Raw genomic sequence first — 22,033 nt, forward strand, 5'->3', positions numbered from 1 at the left:
AGGATGTTGGCAGATAGATAATAAAGTTATATTTTATATGTTGTTATATTAAAAATTTATAAGTTAGGTTTTCAAATAATGTTATATTGGAATTCGAGATACGTGCTTTTTATTGTGCAGACTGAGATGGCCGAGCATTGAGCATCGAAGAGTACGACCCCTGTATCATCTGCTGCTTCTTGTGTCGGCGATAATGTCAGCGGTCAGTTCCCGCCTAATATGGATATTGTCACGAATGTCCTTGGACCCCGCTCGCGTTATAAGAAAGGGTTTGGGGGGTTGCCTAGGTTGAAGGCAATTGGCGCAAAGAGGGCAGCATCTTCGTCCACTTCTCAAATGTCCGGGCAATTGACACCTGAAGTGAACACCATTTTGCAGCAAAATCAGGACATTATGCTAGAAAATCATAACCTAAAGAAGCATACGACTAAACTTGAGAGTCGTCAACGGCGTCAAGATGTCCTACTCAGTGCTTTGTTGAAGCAGGTTGGTGAATTGGCTCCTGGTTTTACTGTCGACTTACCAGAACAGGATCCGGACGAGGACGATGATGCTGATGGGGGCGGGGATGATGAGGCGGGCAGTACTCATTTGTAGAACTTTTTTTTTATTTAAAGTTTAATTTATTAGACATTTATTTTATTAAACTACTTTTATATTTTCATGTTTGTTGGAGACAATAAATATTAGGGATTTTTTTATAAATACAGAAATATAAAAAGTTTCATTCATTTTTACGGTGTTTTAATAATTACTGCATATATTCATAATCTAAAAATTTTAATTCAAAAATACGACTTCTTTTTCTCAAAGATGACAACTGAGATTTGCGGCAACTTGAGCTTCGATCTTCAACAACAAATTGCTCCGTCAAATCTAAATCACCATAGCAACCAAATTCAAATTGGAATTTAAAAAAAAAATCAACAAAATCTGAGATAATACCAAACGCGATTCTGCTCCTCTACTCCAGCCGAGACCAAAGCTCTCCTCCACAGCAACCATGGGTATTCTCCTCCATAGCAACCGTGGGTATTCCAGCCACAGCAGCTGAAGAGAACTAAAATTGCACAAATCAATCAATATGAGAAACAATGGGTATTCTGTAATCTTTTAGTAATTTTGTTTTAGTTTTTCTTTTCTTTTTTAATTTTTATTAACTTTTTATAATCTCTTTAATGGTTCAATTTTGCATTTCAGATTCTACAGAGAAAGTCGCAAAAATAATCTAATATCAAAATTTAGGAGGTGCTACAATCCATTTATAGGTACTATATTGTTATTCAATAAAATTTGAGCAACCAAAATTAATTGTTCTTTATTAATGTCAGAATCTCACTTGAATTCAGATGTAATTTCTTTTGAAAGTTTGTGGGTTTTACTTAGTTGTTGCATTTTTGGGTTGCACTATGTTAGAAAGCAATGTTTTCTTCTTTGTTTTGATTAATTGGAAGTTATGATGCTCTGTTCTTACTGATATGTCTTTTTTTTTTACATTTCAGGTTGCATTTAGTTGCTAATGGTTGTGTAGAATATAGTGGTGAATTTTAATCAACTAAAATATAGTTTCAGCAAAAGGTAAGTTGCATATAAGAATATTGAAAGTTGAATTAAGTTGCAAAGAACTCTATTTATTATTTATATATTCTTAGAGTTTCTATTTCAATTATACAGTTCCATCTTCATTCGAGCAACAACACAATGTGAGCTCTATTTGCAATTAGAAATTGCTCCCATCATATCCAAATCAACAAGATAATCACACTTGTTCAATCTTGTAAATTCCAATTAAAAATACAAAAGATCCATCAAATCTAGGTGGCATTAAGTCTCAGTAAGCAAAGGTATGTTGCTTAACATAATTAATTTTGAATAATTCGTTTTTTAAGTTGCTATATGTTGCATTTTGTTGCATGGAGCTGTTTTATAATTTGTAAATAATATGGTTGTTTTATAATTTGCATTTGGTTGTTATAAGTTGCATTTGGTTGCATTAGTTGTTGTGTTGCATTTTAGATTGCACTTAATTCCCTACGTATTGAATGCAACCCATTGCACTTGGACTAGCCATGTGTTGCTTTCGGTTGCACATGGTTGCATTCGTAATTCATTTGGATAACTGACATTAGGAGTTGCAGTGGGTTGCACTTGGTCTAGCCATGTGTTGCTCTCAGTTGCATGTGGTTGCATTCGTAATTCATTTGGATAACTAACATTAGGAGTTGCAGTGGGTTGCACTTGGACTAGCCATGTGTTGCTTTCGGTTGCATGTGGTTGCATTCGTAATTCATTTGGATAACTGACAATTAGGAGTTGCAGTGGGTTGCACTTGGTCTAGCCATGTGTTGCTTTCGGTTGCATGTGGTTGCATTCGTAATTCATTTGGATAACTGACATTAGGAGTTGCAGTGGGTTGCATTTGGACTAGCCATGTGTTGCTTTAGGTTGCATGAGGTTGCATTCATAATTCATTTAGATAACTCGCATTAGGATTTGCAGTGGGTTGCGCTTGGACTAGCCATGTGTTGCTTTCGGTTGCATGTGGTTTCATTCGTAATTTAGTTGGATAACTCGCATTAGGAGTTGCAGTGGGTTGCAATTGGACTAGCCATGTGTTGCTTTCGGTTGCACATGGTTGCAATCGTAATTCATTTGGATAACTGACATTAGGAGTTGCAGTGGGTTGCACTTGGTCTAGCCATGTGTTGCTCTCGGTTGCATGTGGTTGCATTCGTATTTCATTTGGATTATTGGCATTAGGAGTTGCAATGGGTTGCACTTGAACTATCCATGTGTTTCTTTAGGTTGCATTCATATTTCATTTGGATAACTGACAATTAGGAGTTGCAATAAGTTGCACTTGGTCTAGCCATGTGTTGCTTTCGGTTGCATGTGGTTTCATTCGTAATTCATTTGGATAACTGACATTAGGAGTTGCAGTGGGTTGCACTTGGACTAGCCATGTGTTGCTTTAGGTTGCATGAGGTTGCATTCATAATTCATTTAGATAACTCGCATTAGGATTTGCAGTGGGTTGCGCTTGGACTAGCCATGTGTTGCTTTCGGTTGCATGTGGTTTCATTCGTAATTTAGTTGGATAACTCGCATTAGGAGTTGCAGTGGGTTGCACTTGGACTAGCCATGTGTTGCTTTCAGTTGCACATGGTTGCATTCGTAATTCATTTGGATAACTGACATTAGGAGTTGCAGTGGGTTGCACTTGGTCTAGCCATGTGTTGCTCTCGGTTGCATGTGGTTGCATTCGTATTTCATTTGGATTATTGGCATTAGGAGTTGCAATGGGTTGCACTTGAACTATCCATGTGTTGCTTTAGATTGCATGAGGTTGCATTCATATTTCATTTGGATAACTCACATTAGGAGTTGCAATAAGTTGCACTTGGACTAGCCATGTGTTGCTTTCGGTTGCACATGGTTGCATTCGTAATTCAGTTGGATAACTCACATTAGGAGTTGCAGTGGGTTGCACTTGGACTAGTCATGTGTTGCTTTCGGTCGCATGAGGTTGCATTTTAGGTTGCTATATGTTGCATTTGGTTGCATTAGTTGTTGTGTTGCTTTAAGTTGTATTGGGTTTTGCATTTTAAGTTGAATTGGGCTTGCATTGGAGTCGACCTTGCATTTAGTCTTTATGGGGTTGCAGTAGACTTAAGGTGATATATTTTGCATTTGGTTTCATATATTTGTTATATAATTTGCTAATAATGAGGTTAATGTAGTTGAAGTGGTTTGTTGTGTTACATTTGAAATTGCAGTCCATGGTTAGATAGAGCTATAGTAGGTTGCATGGGCTTGAAGCTGAGATTGCAGTGAATTCCTTTGAAAATGCTTTAGGATTCTTAGGATATTCTTTTGGGTTCTTTACCATAATAATAAAAAAGAATATGCACTTCATTTGTCGTTTATTAGGTTAATTTGGTTGCAGGAAATGGATAGCATTGCAATTGTAATCCAACACAGTGGGCAATGGGATGAAAACAGAAGAAACTACATCAACTTTGAAGTTTGTGGTTTACTCATTCCAAATAGTTGCACCTACAACAACTTGGTTGGAATAATATGTGAACAGTTGAAGTTGCAACCAGAATCAACAGTTTTAAAAATCGAGTATCAAGTTAGAGAAGGATACCCTACTTTCAAAATTGTTGATGATTCGCAATTGATGTTCTACATGGACTTTAAGAAAAAGGAAACAGATTTAACAAAATATCCATTGTGCCTCACAACTGAGATCAATTCAATTAGGCAATCATTCTTCTCAAATAGGAGTACAACAACACATAATCAACTGTATGATGAAGTTACACAAGCAGAAGGAGAGGCATCAAATTCAGATGATGAACTAGTTCTTGATTGCGGTGCCAAAGAAGTTGTAGGCTTTATTGATTATGCAAACTCGGTCTCCAACCAAATTATAGAAATGCTAGACAAAAGAAATGATGAAGAAGAAGTGATTGACATTGATGAAGATTTGGTAATCAACAACAAGCACCACCAAGAGATTTCTTTGTCTCAAATCTACAAAGACAAAGATACTTTGAAGACAGTATTGAGCCACTATGCAATCAGCAATCATTTCCAATATTGTGTGCAAAAGTCTTGCAAAAAGGAGTATGTTGTTGCTTTCCTTGACAAAAATTGCAAGTGGATGTTACGAGCTTCAAGGAATGGAAACACAAATCAATTCATAATTAGAAGGTTCAGCCACATTCACACATGTGCATTGGAAATAAGATTAAAAAACCAACGTCAGGCAACCTCGACAATCATTGCAGATATGATCAAGCACAAGTTCACAGACATCAAAACAAAGTACACAGCTGCAGATATTGTTAGGGACTTGAAACATGATCATGAAGTGCAAGTCAAATACAGCAAAGCTTGGAGGTCTAGAGAAAAAGCTATTGAAAAAGTGAGAGGTAAAGCAGCTGAATCTTATGCAGAATTGCCTAGTTATTTGTATATGTTGCATCACACAAATATAGGATCATATATTGAACTAAAAGCAGATGAAGATGGCAAGTTTTTATATGCTTTTGTAGCATTGAATGCTTCAATTAAAGGCTGGAACTATTGCGTACCTGTTGTAATAGTTGATGGGACTTTTTTAAAATCAGCATATGGAGGACATTACTGGTTGCAGCCACTCAAGATGCAGAAGGTAGAATCTTCCCCCTAGCATTTTGTGTAGTTGATTCAGAGAATGATGATTCTTGGGAGTGGTTTTTTGAGAATTTCAAAAAAGCTTATGGTGTAAGAGAATGCATGAGCATTGTATCTGATCGACATGAAAGCATCATAAAAGCAACCAACACAGTGTACCCAGAAGTACCACATGGGGCTTGCACCTTCCATCTGCTAAAAAACATGAAAAGCAAGTTCAAGGGGAACTCAAAAAAGTTCAAGGATACATTTTTCGCAGCTGCAAATGCATACACTGTCAAAAAGTTTGAGTACCACATGAGAGAACTTGATATGATTGACAACAGGCTACAACCTTACCTACAAAATATTGGCTACAACAGATGGGCAAGAGTTCACTCACCACACAATAGATACTCAAACATGACATCGAACATTGCAGAATCCTTGAATTCTGCAATCGTAGCAGTAAGAGAGCTACCAATTTGTACAATGCTAGAGTGTTTACGAGGTTTGGTTCAACAATGGAGTTGGACTAACAGGAAGATAGCAAATGCAACCTCCACCAAGTTGACCGAGAAGCATGAAGGGATCTTGAATGACAACTACATCTACTCATTGAAGTTGACGGTATTATTTTAAATTTTAGATTCATTTTTTTATTTATATAGTTCTTATTTGACTACACATACAACAATAACAAAGTTATATTGGGAAAAAAATAGGTGCACCCAACAAATCATGTTTTGTACGAAGTTCGTGATGATGTCAAGAAATCAATAGTTGATCTCAACTCAAGAACTTGCACATGCAACAGGTTTAGATGCATAACTCAATTATTTACTTAAGGATTTAATATGGTTGCATAATGAAATTCATTTAATGAAATACATAATTGATTCAACAGGTTTCAGATGGATCAACTTCCTTGTGCCCATGCAATTGCTATTCTTAAAGAAATGATTCAAGACCCATATCAATACTGTTCTCCATATTATAGCAAGGAAGCCATGGTTGCAACCTATCAAGAAATTGTATACCCAATTGGCAATGAAGACACTTGGGAAATACCTGAACATATCAAAGCTGTGAAAGTACACCCTCCAGAAGGAAGAATAAGGGTAGGCAGACCGAAGAAAAGAAGATGCAAAGCTGCATGGGAGAAAAACAAAAAACAAAAAAAGCAAAACAAATGCGGAAGTTGTGGTCAATATGGACATAATAGAAAGACTTGCAGAAACCGTCCAATAAGGAATTAGATACTAACTGCACCCTAGAATAAAATATTGAAGACTGATACATATTCATTCATTATTGCTTTATTTTTTTAAAAAAAAACAAAGAAATTGTTTTGGTACAAAACTAAGATGATACAAATCAATATGCATTGTTGATTTCGTAGATCTAGACAATTTTATTGGATCATTTTCTTTATGTTTTACTGAGTTGCTTAAGATATTTGATCAATTTGCAAATAAGAAATTTAAAGATTACTTTACATCTGAGTTTGTTGATGGTTGCATTGAGTTGCATTGAGTTGCATTAGGTTGCATTTTGTTATATTGGGTATGTGTTTGATGTTGAAGGGAGTTACAATGACTTTGTAATTGAGGTTGCAATAGGTTGTAGTGGGTTGCATTGGGGTATGTTACGCTTGCATTAGTTTCAATGAGCATGTATATAAGGTTGCAGATGGTTGCATTGGGCTTGTTTGTAAGATTCCATTTGTAATTGCATATGGGTTACTTTAGGTTGCATTAAGAATTGCATTTAGTTGCATTCAGTTGCATAGAGGTAACTCAAGCTTTCTATGTGTTGGTTTAGGTTGCATGTGGTTGCATTCGTAATTCATATGGATAACTCATATTAGGAGTTGCAGTAAGTTGCAGTTGGTTGCACTTGGTCTAGCCATGTGTTGCTCTCGGTTGCATGTGGTTGCATTAGTAATTCATAAGGATAACTCACATTAGGAGTTGCATTTGGTTGCACTTGGACTAGCCTTATGTTGGTTTAGGTTGCATGTTGTTGCATTCGTAATTCATATGGATAACTCATATTAGGAGTTGCAATAAGTTGCAGTGGGTTGCAGTTGGTTGCACTTGGTCAACCAACTGCAACAATTAAATATAATGGACCCTAATGTCCAATAGATCAGTCTAATATAACAATTATTAATGCAGTGCTTCAAGTGCATAATATTTCTTGTAGAAATTACCTGTTACAGGCAAAAGTTGGTGAGAATTCTTCTGTTGATAATCTCTGTGATTGGTTTTGACTCTAACAAAACTTCCAACTAATTTTTCTTCAAAATTTTCAGGCTGCTTTGATAACTCCTCCACTAAACTCCTCCTTAGATAGATCAGTTTGATATTATCAGAAACTATAGATGCAAAGCAGCTTCGCCTAACAGCTTCCTCTTCATTATAATTCCTATCAGGGCTAACAGCTCTCTGCTTTTAACATGACATAACAACATTTTGATATTTGTCTTGCAAATTTTCTTCATCTCCATCTATATACTCACTTGACTCTGATTTGTCCAAGTTCTTAGCAAAATGGGCATCCAAAAGGAAATATATTTTCTTCTTTATCAATGACTTCTTTCGGAAAACAGAATGGAGCCTTCCATCACAAAGAACCTTGAGTTTATCTTCTGGATGGAAAAGACTCTTTTCTTGAATGTACTCCTTGACGATCACATCCACTTCATACTGGGACATTTGTTTGGTTGTATCTTTACCAATGGCTATGCTGCTCTAGCCTATGAAAAAAAAACACACACAGATAAAGGGAAACTGTTGCAGGAGCAAACTAACTAAATAAACCATATCTGACGAAAAGAAAAACTAAATAAATCATAAGTTCAAGTTTATAAGTTATAAACAAGTTGAGACAAATGTCAGAAACTTTAGTGACCAAAAGATTCTTGCAATCACTTCTAAAGGTAAGACCCTATATATTATTCAAATATTTATTAAATGATAGCTGAAAAAAGTACAGCAATGGGAACATTACAGGGAAAAAAGAGTGACCATATATTTATTACAAAACTGTAGCATAATAATTTTCATACCCCATCAGAGTCATAAACCTCATCTTGCTCTGCAAGTAAAATAAGATTAAGACACTCCTTATAGAATCCATTATCATCCCTAACAAGTACAAACTCAGCAGAGCTAATGCACTTTGCACAAAAAGCATTTGGACAGCAAAAGCACTGGAACTTTGAGGTTTTATGGCACATTAAGCAGGAATGCCGACCTGAAAAACAAAAAGTAAAAAACATATTATAGATATTAACTAATGGAGGAAACTAATTCATTACTTTGGAAGAAATTACGAAGTTCATCTAAAATTTACTTGAATGTAATCAAATCATGTAAAATTAGGCAATCAGGTAAATTTACTAATTACTAGACCCAACACATACATATAAATTGACACATCTACTACATGCAAGAATGATGCGTAGAACTTGAACAACACTGCAATAATCTTAATAGAGCGAGAAGCATAAAATATGATAATAGCATCACTTACCACAAAACCAGTGTTCTCCATTCTCTAAACAAGAATCATCTTTTCCAACACAGTAAGGATGATAAACTTTCAAACAGATCCAAAAATCACAAGAGAAGTGCATTTATTGACAAATCATACTTTGAAAATAAGATTTAATAATAATAATAATATAGAATTAAAATAAAAACATGCACAAATAAGAATTATCGTTCCTTTGGGAATAAATTTCCCTTAAATCAAATAAATAAACAGAGGAGACAAAAAAAACGTCAGAGAATCTATCAGTAGAAAAGAAACCCCCACACCACCAAACAAAAAAATGGTAATGACGATATCTTCTTCTGTTCGTTTTCCCATTTTAAGGAACACCCACAATATACAAAGGGGAATGGTTACAGTTGGTTGCACTTGGTCTAGCCATGTGTTGCTCTCGGTTGCATGTGGTTGCATTCGTAATTCATAAGGATAACTCACATTAGGAGTTGCATTGGGTTGCACTTGGAATAGCCTTATGTTGGTTTAGGTTGCATGTGGTTGCATTCGTAATTCATATGGATAACTCACAGAAGGAGTTGCAGTAAGTTGCAGTGGGTTGCAATTGGTTGCACTTGGTCTAGCCATGGGTTGCTCTCGGTTGCATGTGGTTGCATTCGTAATTCATAAGGATAACTCACATTAGGAGTTGCATTGGGTTGCACTTGGAATAGCCTTATGTTGGTTTAGGTTGCATGTGGTTGCATTCGTAATTCATATGGATAACTCACAGAAGGAGTTGCAGTAAGTTGCAGTGGGTTGCAATTGGTTGCACTTGGTCTAGCCATGGGTTGCTCTCGGTTGCATGTGGTTGCATTCGTAATTCATAAGGATAACTCACATTAGGAGTTGCATTGGGTTGCACTTGGAATAGCCTTATGTTGGTTTAGGTTGCATGTGGTTGCATTCGTAATTCATATGGATAACTCACATTAGGAGTTGCAGTGGGTTGCACTTAGAATAGCCTTATGTTGGTTTAGGTTGCATGTGGTTGCATTCGTAATTCATATGGATAACTCACATTAGGAGTTGCAGTGGGTTGCAGTGGGTTGCAATGAGTTGCAATGAGAGAGTAAAGTGATTCAAAAGTACAGATACACAGAAAGGAATAACATTTGAATCTCTAACTTGCTTAAGATATCTGATCAATTGACAAATAAGAAATCTAAAGTTACTTTAGATATTATAAACACGATCCTTCTAAAAAAAACCTAAAAAAAACTAATAAATGTCTACATCATAAACAAAACTAAGAAACATATTTGGCTTTATCCTTTCTTGTTTCCTTTTTCTTCTTTGCTTGAGCCTTGCGAGGTGCAACATACCGACCTGAATACTCAGACTCACTCTCATATCCATAAATTTCCTTTGCCTTTGCATATGAATAAAACAAAAAGGCAAGCCTAGATCTATGAGCTTCAACATCAAAAGTAGATGTTGGAATATCCTTATCTTGAACAAAGTACTCCGCAAATGAGAACATGTGAATGCCACTATCACTGCATAAAGACACATAGGATAAACCAAATAAATTAGAATATGAAAACAAAATAGGAAAAAAGAGCCATGACCAAAATGAAGAAAAAAACATAGAAAACATAAAACTCACCAGGACAACCCACATGGCAAATCATCATCCAGCACTACATCAAAAGCAGAACTCGTTGACTTCCCAGCATAAGCCTCAGATGAGAAATCTATGTCTGTTCGGTCATAAAATCCAGTGATATACAAATAATGAGGAAGCAAAATACGAAACGACTCTACTGCTTTTAAAGCAATGTGGTCCTTGTTATCACATGTCAATGTATTATATACATACATTGACCTATCTTTAAGTGATAATCTACACAACAACCAATGTTTTTCCTTCATAACCAAGATAGGAAATAAGACATGATCAACCATAGACCAAGAAATGTTGCAAGGCAAGGCATAGCCCATGATAACTTCTGCAACATATTGATTACAATTCAACGCCCCAAAATCACGTTTCCAACTTAGAAATGTCTCATAGATAGAATTGATTCTGGTCTGGAAATGAGAATCAGTTGTGATAAACTTGATAGTACAATTGACACAGTACTTTGCCTTCTTCCTCAAATAATAAAAAAACACATCAACATGCTGCACAATAAAATCAAGACAAATCAATATTATAGCAATTAGAACAACAAAACAAAGCTAATGAATAAAAAATAACCATAAAAAAAAGTCAACCAAAAATAATAGCAGTACACATTAACACTTACTGTTTTAAAGAGATTTTTGCCACTATATTGAAGGGTATGGAACCATGTCTTTTGGCAAATCACATCTACACCGAGTTGTAGACCAGGGATAATGAGGTTGTCTTCCTTTGAATACATTTTCACCCTGAAAAAGCACAATACAAAAAAAAAAAAACACTATTGAAAACATGTAAAATTTAAAACAAAATGAATAACTTGAAGACTCTTACTTGTTCTTGGCTATCATTCCATAATCAAGCCATTTGTTGAAATCTTGGGATAACTCATAGTCTGGCAATTCTCCAATTTTGTCATCCAATGGGCAAAACCCTTTGATAATCTTAATATCTCCACCAGATTTTGCCTCACTACTTTGAGCAGAAGTAGAATCAAAATTCTGCACAAATGGAGATTGCAAGTAGAAAGGCAGCTTGATTGTTCTTCTTGGCAAAATAGGAGTAACATATCCCAAGTTACTACCACCACTACCAACATATGGAACAATAGCAGTGCAATGAGGAGTAGATTCCTATGAATAAAAAATAAATATAAAAAAATAAGAACACAGTAACAAAAACAAAATAAAATAAAACATTTGAAGAAAAAAACAAAATATATATTTTGAATAAAAGAAATACTACCTTCGGAGTCTTGATTGCTTTTACAGCATTAATAGCATTTTGCATAGCCTCCTCCAATGCCGTGTCAGACAAACTATCAAAAGAACACTGGGATGAAATAGTTCCTGCAACCTCGTTGACATCCTCTGCAACCTCTGGAAGATCAGGTGCAACTTCAGGAAGATTAGGTGCAACCTCAGTTTCTAATTCTGCAACATTTGAAAAATGAGATGCAACGTCTTTATCAATCTCTCCAACAGCTGTGGTGACATTTTCAACCTCAGTTACAAAATCTGCAACCCCCAAAATCTTAGGTGCAACCTGATGTGAACTGTCAACATCATCAGAAAAATCAACAACCTACAAAGAGAAAAAAACATCTTAGAAATGAGATCATAAACATAATACATGAAAAAAAACAAGTAATATATATTTTTCATTTTTAAAAAATAAAAAAATAACACTTACATTATCATCTTCATTGTGCCCACTACTAACATCTTTAACTCCACTAGGGCATGCAATATAAGTATGATCTTCTTTTTCTCTATCTTTACTATTTTTGTCTTCTCCAACAGGATCATCATCTGCATCTTCATCATCATCATCATGATCAAAACCATCATTTTCTTCATCAGACTCACCCTCATCCTCATCCTCATCCTCATCCTCACCCTCATCCTCATCCTCTTCATCATCAGACTTTTCCTCAATGACACAATCAGTGGCAACCTCTTCCTCCTTATCACCAACATTAGATTCATCATGCATCGCCTTACTTCTTCTTTCAATATCATCATTGGAACTTTCACCCTAAACAATAACCAGATAAACAATAAAAAATATAAGCAACATACAATAATATAATGTAGAAAAAGATTACAAAAAAATATAGACAAGTACCTGTTTTCCCAAAATATGGGAAAGAATAAGGTCATGCAGCTTTAAAATGGATGAGTCAAAATGAGATCTTAATCCATTAACAATTGTCTTTATAGAAGCAACATCAGAAACAAGAACCTTGTGACTTGTTTCTAATCTTGACAACTGGGCTTGCATTTCACGTAGAGAGAACTGAGGCATAGAAGATGAGGAAGCACCTGCGAATGATCGAGGAGGAGGGTTCACAAAATCATCATCACTAACATTAGCAATTGGACAAACATTTGCTGCAACTCTAACAGAATGAGGTGCAACTCCAGAACCAGATGCTGCAACTCTAGCACCAGCATTAGCAGCAAGGTTGCCATCAACTTCCAACTGCTTGCCTTTTGGAAATAATTCTTCCAAGTGAAGTTTTTTCCTTTCCTTGGCAGTTGGAGTGATATTTCGAAGTTGGAGCTATAAAAGAACAAAAAGTTGTCAATATATATAATATCAAACAAAAAAATATGTAAGAAACAAATAAATAAATTATACCTCAGCACAACTCATTGATAAAGTATAAGATACTTTATCAAACTTAATATTTTCGCTATTTGTCCAATTGATGATGCGTGGGATAGATCCAGCATTGAGATGACAAAAGTTGCCATTCAAGTATGGGCAACACTCGTAAAACCATACTTGAAAGGCATATGGAAATCCATATAGCCTGTAAAAATTATCTTTATTTTTCTTTCCAAAATTGTTCTTCAATGACTCAATGGTAACCTTAAAAACTTCCTTACCCCAAGGAAACTGACCAAATTCCCCACTATCTAAAATATCAAAGTCAGCTTGGGGAATGACAGTATCCAAGGAAGAGGAGCTAAGCAAAAAGATGTGCAGCAAGTAGATGTTGGCCAGCTTCACTGCATCCGCATCATTCTTCCACGCTTTATTAAATAACATCTCACGCACATTTTCCTTAGTTACCTTTTTCATACCTTTATAATAGGTGTTAAGGAAACTATTGCTTGGCCTAGCATATTCTTGCTTGTCATGTGATCCAACACAACGAATGCCCGTGACTAGTGCAAACTCCTCTATCCCAAACCGAAGTTTCATACCAGCTACACCAATCCAAATCTCATGAGGGTTGGGTTGTTTCAACTCCCTAAGCAGTAAATTATGAATTAGCTGATACTGCATGACAAAGGATGGCAAGGATAGAAAATGCCCAAAACAAGAATCAGCGAAATCAGAAATTTGTTTTGGAGATAACAATTGATGAAGAGCAGTAATCTGGTTGTGCTTGATTATGGCATGACATTTTGCTCGATTATGATTTTCAGGAGGAACAATGTATTGCATACCCTGCAAAATAAGCACAAGAAAATAATGAAAATAAAGTAAAACTATAGAATAATGAGCCGCAATAAATCATGCTACCACTAAGAAAAGCATGTAATCATATTTAAGCAAAAACAATAACATGCAACCTTAAACACAACATGATGCAACCTTAAACACATAATAATCACATGTTACCACAATCAACTAGATATAATAAACTAGATGCAATCTCATGATGCCACAATCTACTAGATTCAACCACATGCAGCCGCAACCAAGCGCAACCAATATCAACCTGTTGTAACCTAATGCAACTTTAAACATAATCTGATGCAACCAGCCGCAACCTAATGTACCAATATCATTCTGTTGCAACCTAAATAACAAAATATTTAAACAGAACTGAATAAAAATATAATATAAAATGAATGAATAATGAAATTGAAAATATACCTGTAGCGGTGGAATTATATGATCAGCATTTGCCAATTTTGGCTTTTTTTGTTTAGTAGTCTTTTTACCTTCAACCTGACCACTCAATGGTCTCTTCTTATTATCTTTTTTTATATTTTGAGGGCTGTTTTTTGAATAAGCAGGAGAACCAGAGGAAGACGAAAATCTGGTATGGACCATGATTTATAAGCCCAGTATGTACTTCTGCCAAAAACAAATCATAAAACTAATAACAACCTTATGCAAGAATGCAACTTATAACACAAAGAAGAATAATGAAATAAACTCGATATACCATGTTGCGGGGAACAAATTTCATCTCAAAATAGAATAGTCAAAGTAAAATTAGTTAAAAGTTATTTAAGTCGGTTATAACTGTCCCATGATCAATAGCCAGAGTTACAAACTCTAAAAAGATTAAAATTATCAGCAACAATATAGATCAGTAATAAGATGCTCTCTTTATAAGAACAGAAGTGGAGAGAGCTTAGACACTTACGCCAAGATTATACCTGGATCATAACAACGATGTTGTTTAATCAGAAAATGGCAGCTGAAAAGTGAAAATACGTGAACTTTATGTCAACATTACTATTCTATAGTCCTAAATTTCTTTCAAATGCCTAATAACATGAACTCCAAGTTCAATGCAATTTACTTGGGAGCATAATATATGTTGACTACTGATGCAACTTTTTTAAGAAATCTTCAGTAAAACAGTAGCATACCACAGATGGTTGCCCCTTGAAGAGTCTTAACATTGTAGGTGGAGGAGATGTTTTGGGAATGGCCACTGTTAAGCCATAAACAACTGGAACAAATGAACGCATGTGACTTACAGCAGAAACAAAGCCCTGAAAGAAACAAAAATCAAAACATATTAAATTTAAAATGAAAGCAACCTATACACTAGTAGGAAAGAGGCCATCAGATATATAATAAAAAATTTCCCATCCTTCAGTAGGATGTAAGCTAAAAATAACTCCTCCGTCTCCTGGAATTGTGTGACTAGCACAACATGAACAGAGAAACAGTCTAATACAGTATGACAAAGCTTTAGTCCCATAATTAAAATCACAAAACAAATAGATTTTTTGCCATGGTCATTTCTATCAAGCCTAGCTTGATGTCTGTAAGGTCTAACATTGAATAAAAAGCACAAATGTAAAGTCATCTTTATTGCAGTACAAATCAATTGTGGTGAAGATAGTTCAGCCACTTGATACTTGCACCACTGCATGGCTCTATTTCCCCAAAAAAACAGGTATAAACGAAAAATGTTGAAACTGTAGTCTAGATTCAAAACTTGAGTATAATACGTGAACTTTGAAACTCAAAGAGGGAGGAGCCCAGAAATCGTTTTAGTGTAGACCATTACTGTTATAATTCTTTAGCTTTTGAACATTGTAAATTGCCTATATATGGTTAGGTAAAGTTCATTGAGACATTTGATCAAATATGTAGTGGACCATAAACTAAATAAACTATAACATTGATTTTCATTAAAACAAAACCACAAATCATATGAAACAGATAACCCAAATTATTACCATATGCATGTATACAAAGAAATTGTTTATAAAATACAATACAATAAACACTCACGAAGCCAGCTGAAGATTGAGCCCTCACGAGATTTGCTAGGAACTTGGCAACAGTGGTAGGAATTTGAGGAACTGAAAAACAGCTGGGGATTGGGAAGAACCGTCGAAGGAATAGAAGAACAATCGGAGAAGAAAATGGAAAAAATAGAAGTTGAATGAGAAAACTAAAATAAAAGCAAAAGGGAAAACGGTTTTAATGAGAAAACCGTATAAATGAAATATAATAATAAACTTTTACCTAAAAATAAAAAAAGGAAAGTATAAAAATGAAAGGGAAAAAAATTCACCGTAAAAATAAAAAAATACTTAAAAAAACGGTATATATGGTAATTTCCCTAAATATTAATAGTTGTAATTTTTTTTATTTATTTATAAAATTTTAATTTTAATTTTATTTCTAATTAAATAATATTACTAAAAAATTAAATAATTATTAATATATTAAAATCGAAATTTATTAATTAATATTAATATATTGAAAATAAAATTAGTAATATAATCAAAAAATTTATTTAAAAAATACTTTTACCGGTGCAAAATTACATCGGCAAAAGTCTCAACCCTCACTGCATATATACACCTTTCCCGGCGCAAAAACACGCCACTAAAAGAGTCATCTTTTGTCAGTGTATTTTTGCGCCGCCAAAAGTGTTTTCCACAACAACGTGACAAAAAAATTTCCCAGTGCATCCTTATTTTTCCCAGTAGATTTTTTCGTCGCCAAAAGATACTATTGCCAACGCATTACGTTTTGCGTCGACAAAAGTGCAATTAGCGACGGGGTACGTCGCGGACTTTTGCCGGCATAAAACCTTACTTTTGCGCCGGCAAAAGTGAGGTTTTTGGTAGTGTAAGAATAGTGTCATAACTATTACTGTGAAAAGAAAAAATAAATAAGAGGGAAAAGCAAACGGTGTGCAAGAGTAACAATTCATTAAATGATGTGCCCAATATGTTTAGTGATTAGGCACCCAATTATTATGTCTGGGATAATGGACGTCATAATACTATTTTTTGGCTCCAAAAATTGTAGTTGTGCACTTCTGCTTGACACTTTCCATTTACGAATTTGTGTCGATTATTATAATCTCCTACATGTGATCATGAATATGTATAGGGTGCATATTTAGTACGTAAATATAGAGCTACTTATATATATATATAATATATTTACACATATCGACGGTATCGTAAATAGCTGTACATATTAATAATAGCTTGCTTAATTATTGAGTATAAAGTATATGACGCATGAAATACTTTAACTTTATTCCTTGGGAGAGAAACGAATGAGACAAGCAAATGAGGTCAAAATATTGCGACAGAGATGACTCACCAGCCAAGCAGCAGTATCGAGCATAAAAGGGCCAAATATAAATTACCCTATTCATGTTGTAATTAAGGGTGTGCACAAAATACTCAATTCAAATCAGTCCACAGTACAATTCAATCCAATCTATAAAAATGTGGATATCTACTTGTGCACGTTGAATTGGAAAATCTAAAATAGATTGAATGCATTTTCACTTATAAAAGTAACCCATCAAATCGAATCCACATTTATTTATATATTTTCTTAAAAATTATAAATATATATAATTAATAATTTAAATATTTAAAATATAAATATTAATATTTTAAAAAATAAAAATATTATATTTTAAAAAATGGTGTTATTGAAAAGTTTTATACTTACTATATATATATATATATATTTATTATTGTTGGAGCTTTAAGACTTAAAGACTTGATCTTATATCTAATTGGAGATTGATTACATAGTTATTGAATATTTAAAATTTTAAAAATATATATTTTATTTCAAGAAAAAAGTGTACATATTTTAGTACAAATTATTAAATAATTTAATATTAAAAATAACCGCACTAAAAATATGGATCTAATTTGCACTATTGCAGATTGAATTTGAGCTATTTTCGGATTGGATTTGATCTAAAATATAAAATTCACACCAAGTGTGAATCGAATAAAATATAAGCAAAATAGTGTGGGTAATGAGAAGAATCACAATTCAGCTGCCAAAATATAAAAATACAATCTAAGAAAAGAAAATATATCTATATATATTTCACTCACGTAGACAAAAATTCCATTGAACACGATTGATTATTTCAATTGATTAGATCATCACAAATAGATCATCACAAAGTAGAACATAAACAAATAAACGATAGAAAATCTACCAAGTAAGAAATAATATCTTGATTTCATTACTTATTTGGTAGAGACACGATCTCCAAGGAACAAAATAAACATCAAAATGTTAAAAACAAGTATAAATAACGAGAACATTATTTATACAATTATTTTAATTTCTTGAATAACTTTTCTTTGACTAAAAGTTCAAAACCTAGAAAGTAAATAACCAAACCAATTTTCTCTCAAATCGATTAATCATATGTGGCATATGACGATGATGAATCTAAGCGGGACATTGAAATCCAGGTGGAGGAGTCTTCCCACAGTCAGCAAGGACCTGAAGAGCAATGGGGAGAATAACATTGATATTAAGAAGCTTAGCCTTAATAGTGGTGCAGAGGCATATCGCCGCATCCAGGTCCACCAGACCTTGCAGAACTGGACAACACTTGTCCTTGGCGCTTCCACCAATACCTATATGGACCAACCCACCCAAAATATCCACACAAGCCCCGAGCTTTAATGTGTCGATAGGACACATTTCCTGTGCCGGGGACGGGGACGATGGAGGGCACAATGATTTTGGAGGACAAGGCATAGGTACCATCGGCGCTGGCGTAGGGGGACTAGGCATAGGTACCATCGGTGATGGCATGGGGGGACTAGGCATAGGTGCAATCGGTGTTGGCGTGGGAGGACTAGGCATAGGTACCATCAGAGCTGGCGTGGGGGGACTAGGCATTGGTACCATCGGTGCTGGTGTGGGAGGACTAGGCATAGGTACCATCGGCGCTGGTGTAGGGGGGCTAGGTATAGGTACCATCGGCGATTGTGTGGGAGGACTAGGCATAGGTACCATCGGTGCTGGCGTGGGAGGACTTGGCATAGGTACCATCGGCGCTGGATTGGGAGGACTTGGCATTGGCGTAGGAGGACTAGGCATAGGGGGACTAGGCATAGGTACCATCGGTGCTGGCATGGGGGGACTAGGCATAGGTGCAATCGGTGTTGGCATTGGAGGACTTGGCATTGGCGTGGGAGGACTAGGCATAGGTACATTCAGTCCTGGCGTGGGAGGACTTGGCATTGGCTTGGGAGGACTAGGCATAGGTACCATCGGTGCTGGCATGGGGGGACTAGGCATTGGTACCATCGGTGCTGGCGTGGGAGGACTAGGCATAGGAACCATCGTCGCTGGCGTAGGGGGACTAGGTATAGGTACTATCGGCGATTGTGTGGGAGGACTAGGCATAGGTACCATCGGCGCTGGCGTGGGAGGACTTGGCATAGGTACCATCGGCGCTGGATTGGTAGGACTTGGCATTGGCGTAGGAGGACTAGGCATAGGTACCATCGGTGCTGGCGTAGGGGGACTAGGCATAGGTACCATCGGCGCTGGAATGGGAGGACTTGGCATAGGCACTATCGGTGCTGGCGTGGGAGGACTTGGCATAGGTACCATCGGCACTGGCATGGGAGGACTTGGTATCGGTACCATCGGCGCTGTCATAGGAGGACTAGGCATAGGTACCATCGGTGTTAGCGTGGGGGGACTTGGCATAGATACCATCGGTGCTGGCATGGGAGGACTAGGCATAGGTACCATCGGTGCTAGTGTGGGAGGACGAGGCATAGGTACCATCGGCGCTGGCGTGGGAGGACTTGGCATAGGTACCATCGGCGCTAGCGTGGGAGGACTCGGCATTGGCGTGAGAGGACTATGCATAGGTACCATCGGAGGACTAGGCATAGGTACCATCGGTGCTGGCGTGGGAGGACTAGGCATAGGAACCATCGGCGCTGGCGTGGGGGGACTAGGTATAGGTACTATCGGCGATTGTGTGGGAGGACTAGGCATAGGTACCATCGGCGCTGGCGTGGGAGGACTTGGCATAGGTACCATCGGCGCTGGATTGGGAGGACTTGGCATTGGCGTAGGAGGACTAGGCATAGGTACCATCGGTGCTGGCGTAGGGGGACTAGGCATAGGTACCATCGGCGCTGGCATGGGAGGACTTGGCATAGGCACTATTGGTGCTGGCGTGGGAGGACTTGGCATAGGTACCATCGGCACTGGCATGGGAGGACTTGGTATCGGTACCATCGGCGCTGTCATAGGAGGACTAGGCATAGGTACCATCGGTGTTAGCGTGGGAGGACTTGGCATAGATACCATCGGTGCTGGCATGGGAGGACTTGGCATAGGCACCATCGGCGCTGGCGTGGGAGGACTTGGCATAGGCACCATCGGCGCTGGCGTGGGAGGACGTGGCATAGGCACCATCGGCGCTGGCGTGGGAGGACTTGGCATAGGTACCATCGGCACTGGCGTAGGAGGACTTGGTATAGGTACCATCGGCGATAGCATAGGAGGACTAGGCATAGGTACCATCGGTGCTGGCATGGGAGGACTTGGCAATGGCATGTGAGGACTAGGCATAGGTACTATTGGCACTGGCGTGCAAGGACTAGGCATAGGAACCATCGGTGGTGGCATGGGAGGACTAGGCATAGGTACCATTGGTGTTGGCTTGGGAGGACTTGGCATAGGTACCATCGGCGCTGGCGTGGGAGGACTAGGCATAGGTACCATCGGCACTAACGTGGGAGGACTTGGCATAGGTACAATCGGTACTTGCATGGGAGGACTTGGTATTGGAGTCGGAGGACTAGGCATAGGTACCATCGGTGCTAGCGTGGGAGGACTAGGCATAGGTATCATCGACGCTGGCTTGGGAGGACTTGGCATAGGTACCATTGGCTGTGGCGTGGGAGGACTAGGCATAGGTACCATCGGCGCTGGCGTGGGAGGACTAGGCATAGGTATCATCGGCGTTGGCGTTGACGGAGGTGGCTTAGGTATCATCGGTGTTGGCGTCGATGGAGGTGGCTTAGGTATCACTGGCATTGGCGTCGATGGAGGTGGCTTCGGAACCACAGGCGTTGGCGTTGAAGGAGAAGGCTTAGGTATCACTGGCACTGGCGTTGATGGAGGAGGCTTAGGTAGTACAGGCGCCGGCGGTGGTGTCACAACTGGTGGTGGATTTGGCATGAATGGTGGTGGTTGTGCTACGGGGGGCTTAGGGGTGTGCGGTGGAGGTTTTTCTACAGGGGGTTTAGGGGTGTATGGTGGAGGTTTTACGACTGGTGGTTTTGGGATGTAGGGTGGTGGTTTGGCGTGAGGAGGTTTGTTTGGTGGTTTGGTATGTGGAGGTTTGTGTGGGGGTTTAGGGGTGTATGGTGGAGGTTTTACGGCCGGTGGTTTTGGGGTGTAGGGTGGTGGTTTGGCGTGAGGAGGTTTGTTTGGTGGCTTGACATGGGGAGGTTTGTGTGGTGGTTTAGCGTGGGGAGGCTTGGGAGGATGCATAACGGGTGGTTTGGGAGTATATGGTGGGGGTTTTGGTACGTACGGAGGGTGGGGTTTGACATGAGGAGGGTGTGGTTTGACATGTGGTGGTTGTTTTGGTGGTTTAGGGTGGGATGGTGGTTTTACCTTTGGGGGGTGTTTGGGTGGAAATTTGGGAGGGTGTTCTGGTGGTGGACAGTAGGGCTTAGCGAGAGAAGTGAGCAATGTACCCAAGTTGAGGAGGAGTAGGAAGGTGGTAGCTAGAGCGTACTTCCCCATTTTTGCTTATTATCAAAAGTGTGATAATCCAATGTACCCTCTCCAGAGAAAGAGGTGAGACAGGTTGTGAAATGCTGAGACCTCTGATGGTCTTTAATAGGAAGACTTAGATATTTTTCTTTAGGTGTGGTATGGATTGCATATGTAGTGGCTATGTGAACCGGATACTATTTTACTTGATAAAATGTTACGTAAAAGAAATGTTGTAGTTTGATTTTTAACTATTAAAAAGCTGTTATGTACCGCTATAGCTGTGATATTTTTGTTATATAATATAGTTGGTTCCAAATCATCATGTCGTAGAAATTATATGATGGTACGTTTTATATTTTATACTGACGTACATTTATATAGACGGTGTGTTCTTAATGTAATGTTAATTTTATATTAAGATTAATTTGAGAA

The 22,033-nt window shown here is 37.6% G+C and overlaps 3 protein-coding genes across 3 annotated transcripts; 1 reads left to right on the top strand and 2 right to left on the bottom strand.

The window, feature by feature from the left end:
* Window positions 1–1,094: 1,094 nt before the first annotated feature.
* LOC133814537 (uncharacterized) lies at window positions 1,095–7,438 on the top strand. Its single transcript, XM_062247484.1, has 12 exons — window positions 1,095–1,105; window positions 1,201–1,248; window positions 1,503–1,527; window positions 3,610–3,674; window positions 3,777–3,798; window positions 3,947–5,043; window positions 5,139–5,793; window positions 5,889–5,980; window positions 6,071–6,284; window positions 6,710–6,775; window positions 6,915–6,957; window positions 7,344–7,438. The coding sequence occupies exons 1-12, from the start codon at window positions 1,095–1,097 to the stop codon at window positions 7,436–7,438; spliced, it is 2,433 nt and encodes an 810-aa protein (XP_062103468.1).
* Window positions 7,439–9,967: 2,529 nt separating this feature from the next.
* Window positions 9,968–14,419, bottom strand: LOC133814538 (uncharacterized). Its single transcript, XM_062247485.1, has 9 exons — window positions 14,240–14,419; window positions 12,989–13,807; window positions 12,473–12,910; window positions 12,038–12,382; window positions 11,591–11,929; window positions 11,180–11,478; window positions 10,971–11,094; window positions 10,328–10,845; window positions 9,968–10,217 (listed from the first exon to the last, which is right to left on the bottom strand). The coding sequence occupies exons 1-9, from the start codon at window positions 14,417–14,419 to the stop codon at window positions 9,968–9,970; spliced, it is 3,312 nt and encodes a 1,103-aa protein (XP_062103469.1).
* Window positions 14,420–18,070: 3,651 nt separating this feature from the next.
* Window positions 18,071–21,675, bottom strand: LOC133816197 (uncharacterized). The gene has a single exon (XM_062248827.1). It carries the CDS (start codon window positions 21,626–21,628, stop codon window positions 18,287–18,289), a length of 3,342 nt encoding a protein of 1,113 aa, XP_062104811.1. The 5' UTR covers window positions 21,629–21,675; the 3' UTR covers window positions 18,071–18,286.
* Between the last annotated feature and the right edge of the window lie 358 nt (window positions 21,676–22,033).

The sequence above is a fragment of the Humulus lupulus genome, chromosome 2 (assembly GCF_963169125.1).
Source record: "Humulus lupulus chromosome 2, drHumLupu1.1, whole genome shotgun sequence".
Classification (NCBI taxonomy): domain Eukaryota; kingdom Viridiplantae; phylum Streptophyta; class Magnoliopsida; order Rosales; family Cannabaceae; genus Humulus; species Humulus lupulus.

Bases quoted from the DNA above. Each gene is read 5' to 3' on its own strand.
- LOC133814537 (XM_062247484.1), top strand. The intron at 3,675-3,776 runs GTGATATATTTT...TTGAAATTGCAG, and splicing joins GGGGTTGCAGTAGACTTAAG to TCCATGGTTAGATAGAGCTA. The intron at 6,776-6,914 runs GTTGCAATAGGT...GGGTTACTTTAG, and splicing joins ACAATGACTTTGTAATTGAG to GTTGCATTAAGAATTGCATT.
- LOC133814538 (XM_062247485.1), bottom strand. From the start codon at position 14,419: ATGGTCCATACCAGATTTTCGTCTTCCTCTGGTTCTCCTGCTTATTCA. The intron at 12,383-12,472 runs GTACTTGTCTAT...GTTATTGTTTAG, and splicing joins CCCATATTTTGGGAAAACAG to GGTGAAAGTTCCAATGATGA. The intron at 11,930-12,037 runs GTAAGTGTTATT...TTCTCTTTGTAG, and splicing joins GGCACAATGAAGATGATAAT to GTTGTTGATTTTTCTGATGA.
- LOC133816197 (XM_062248827.1), bottom strand. From the start codon at position 21,628: ATGGGGAAGTACGCTCTAGCTACCACCTTCCTACTCCTCCTCAACTTG.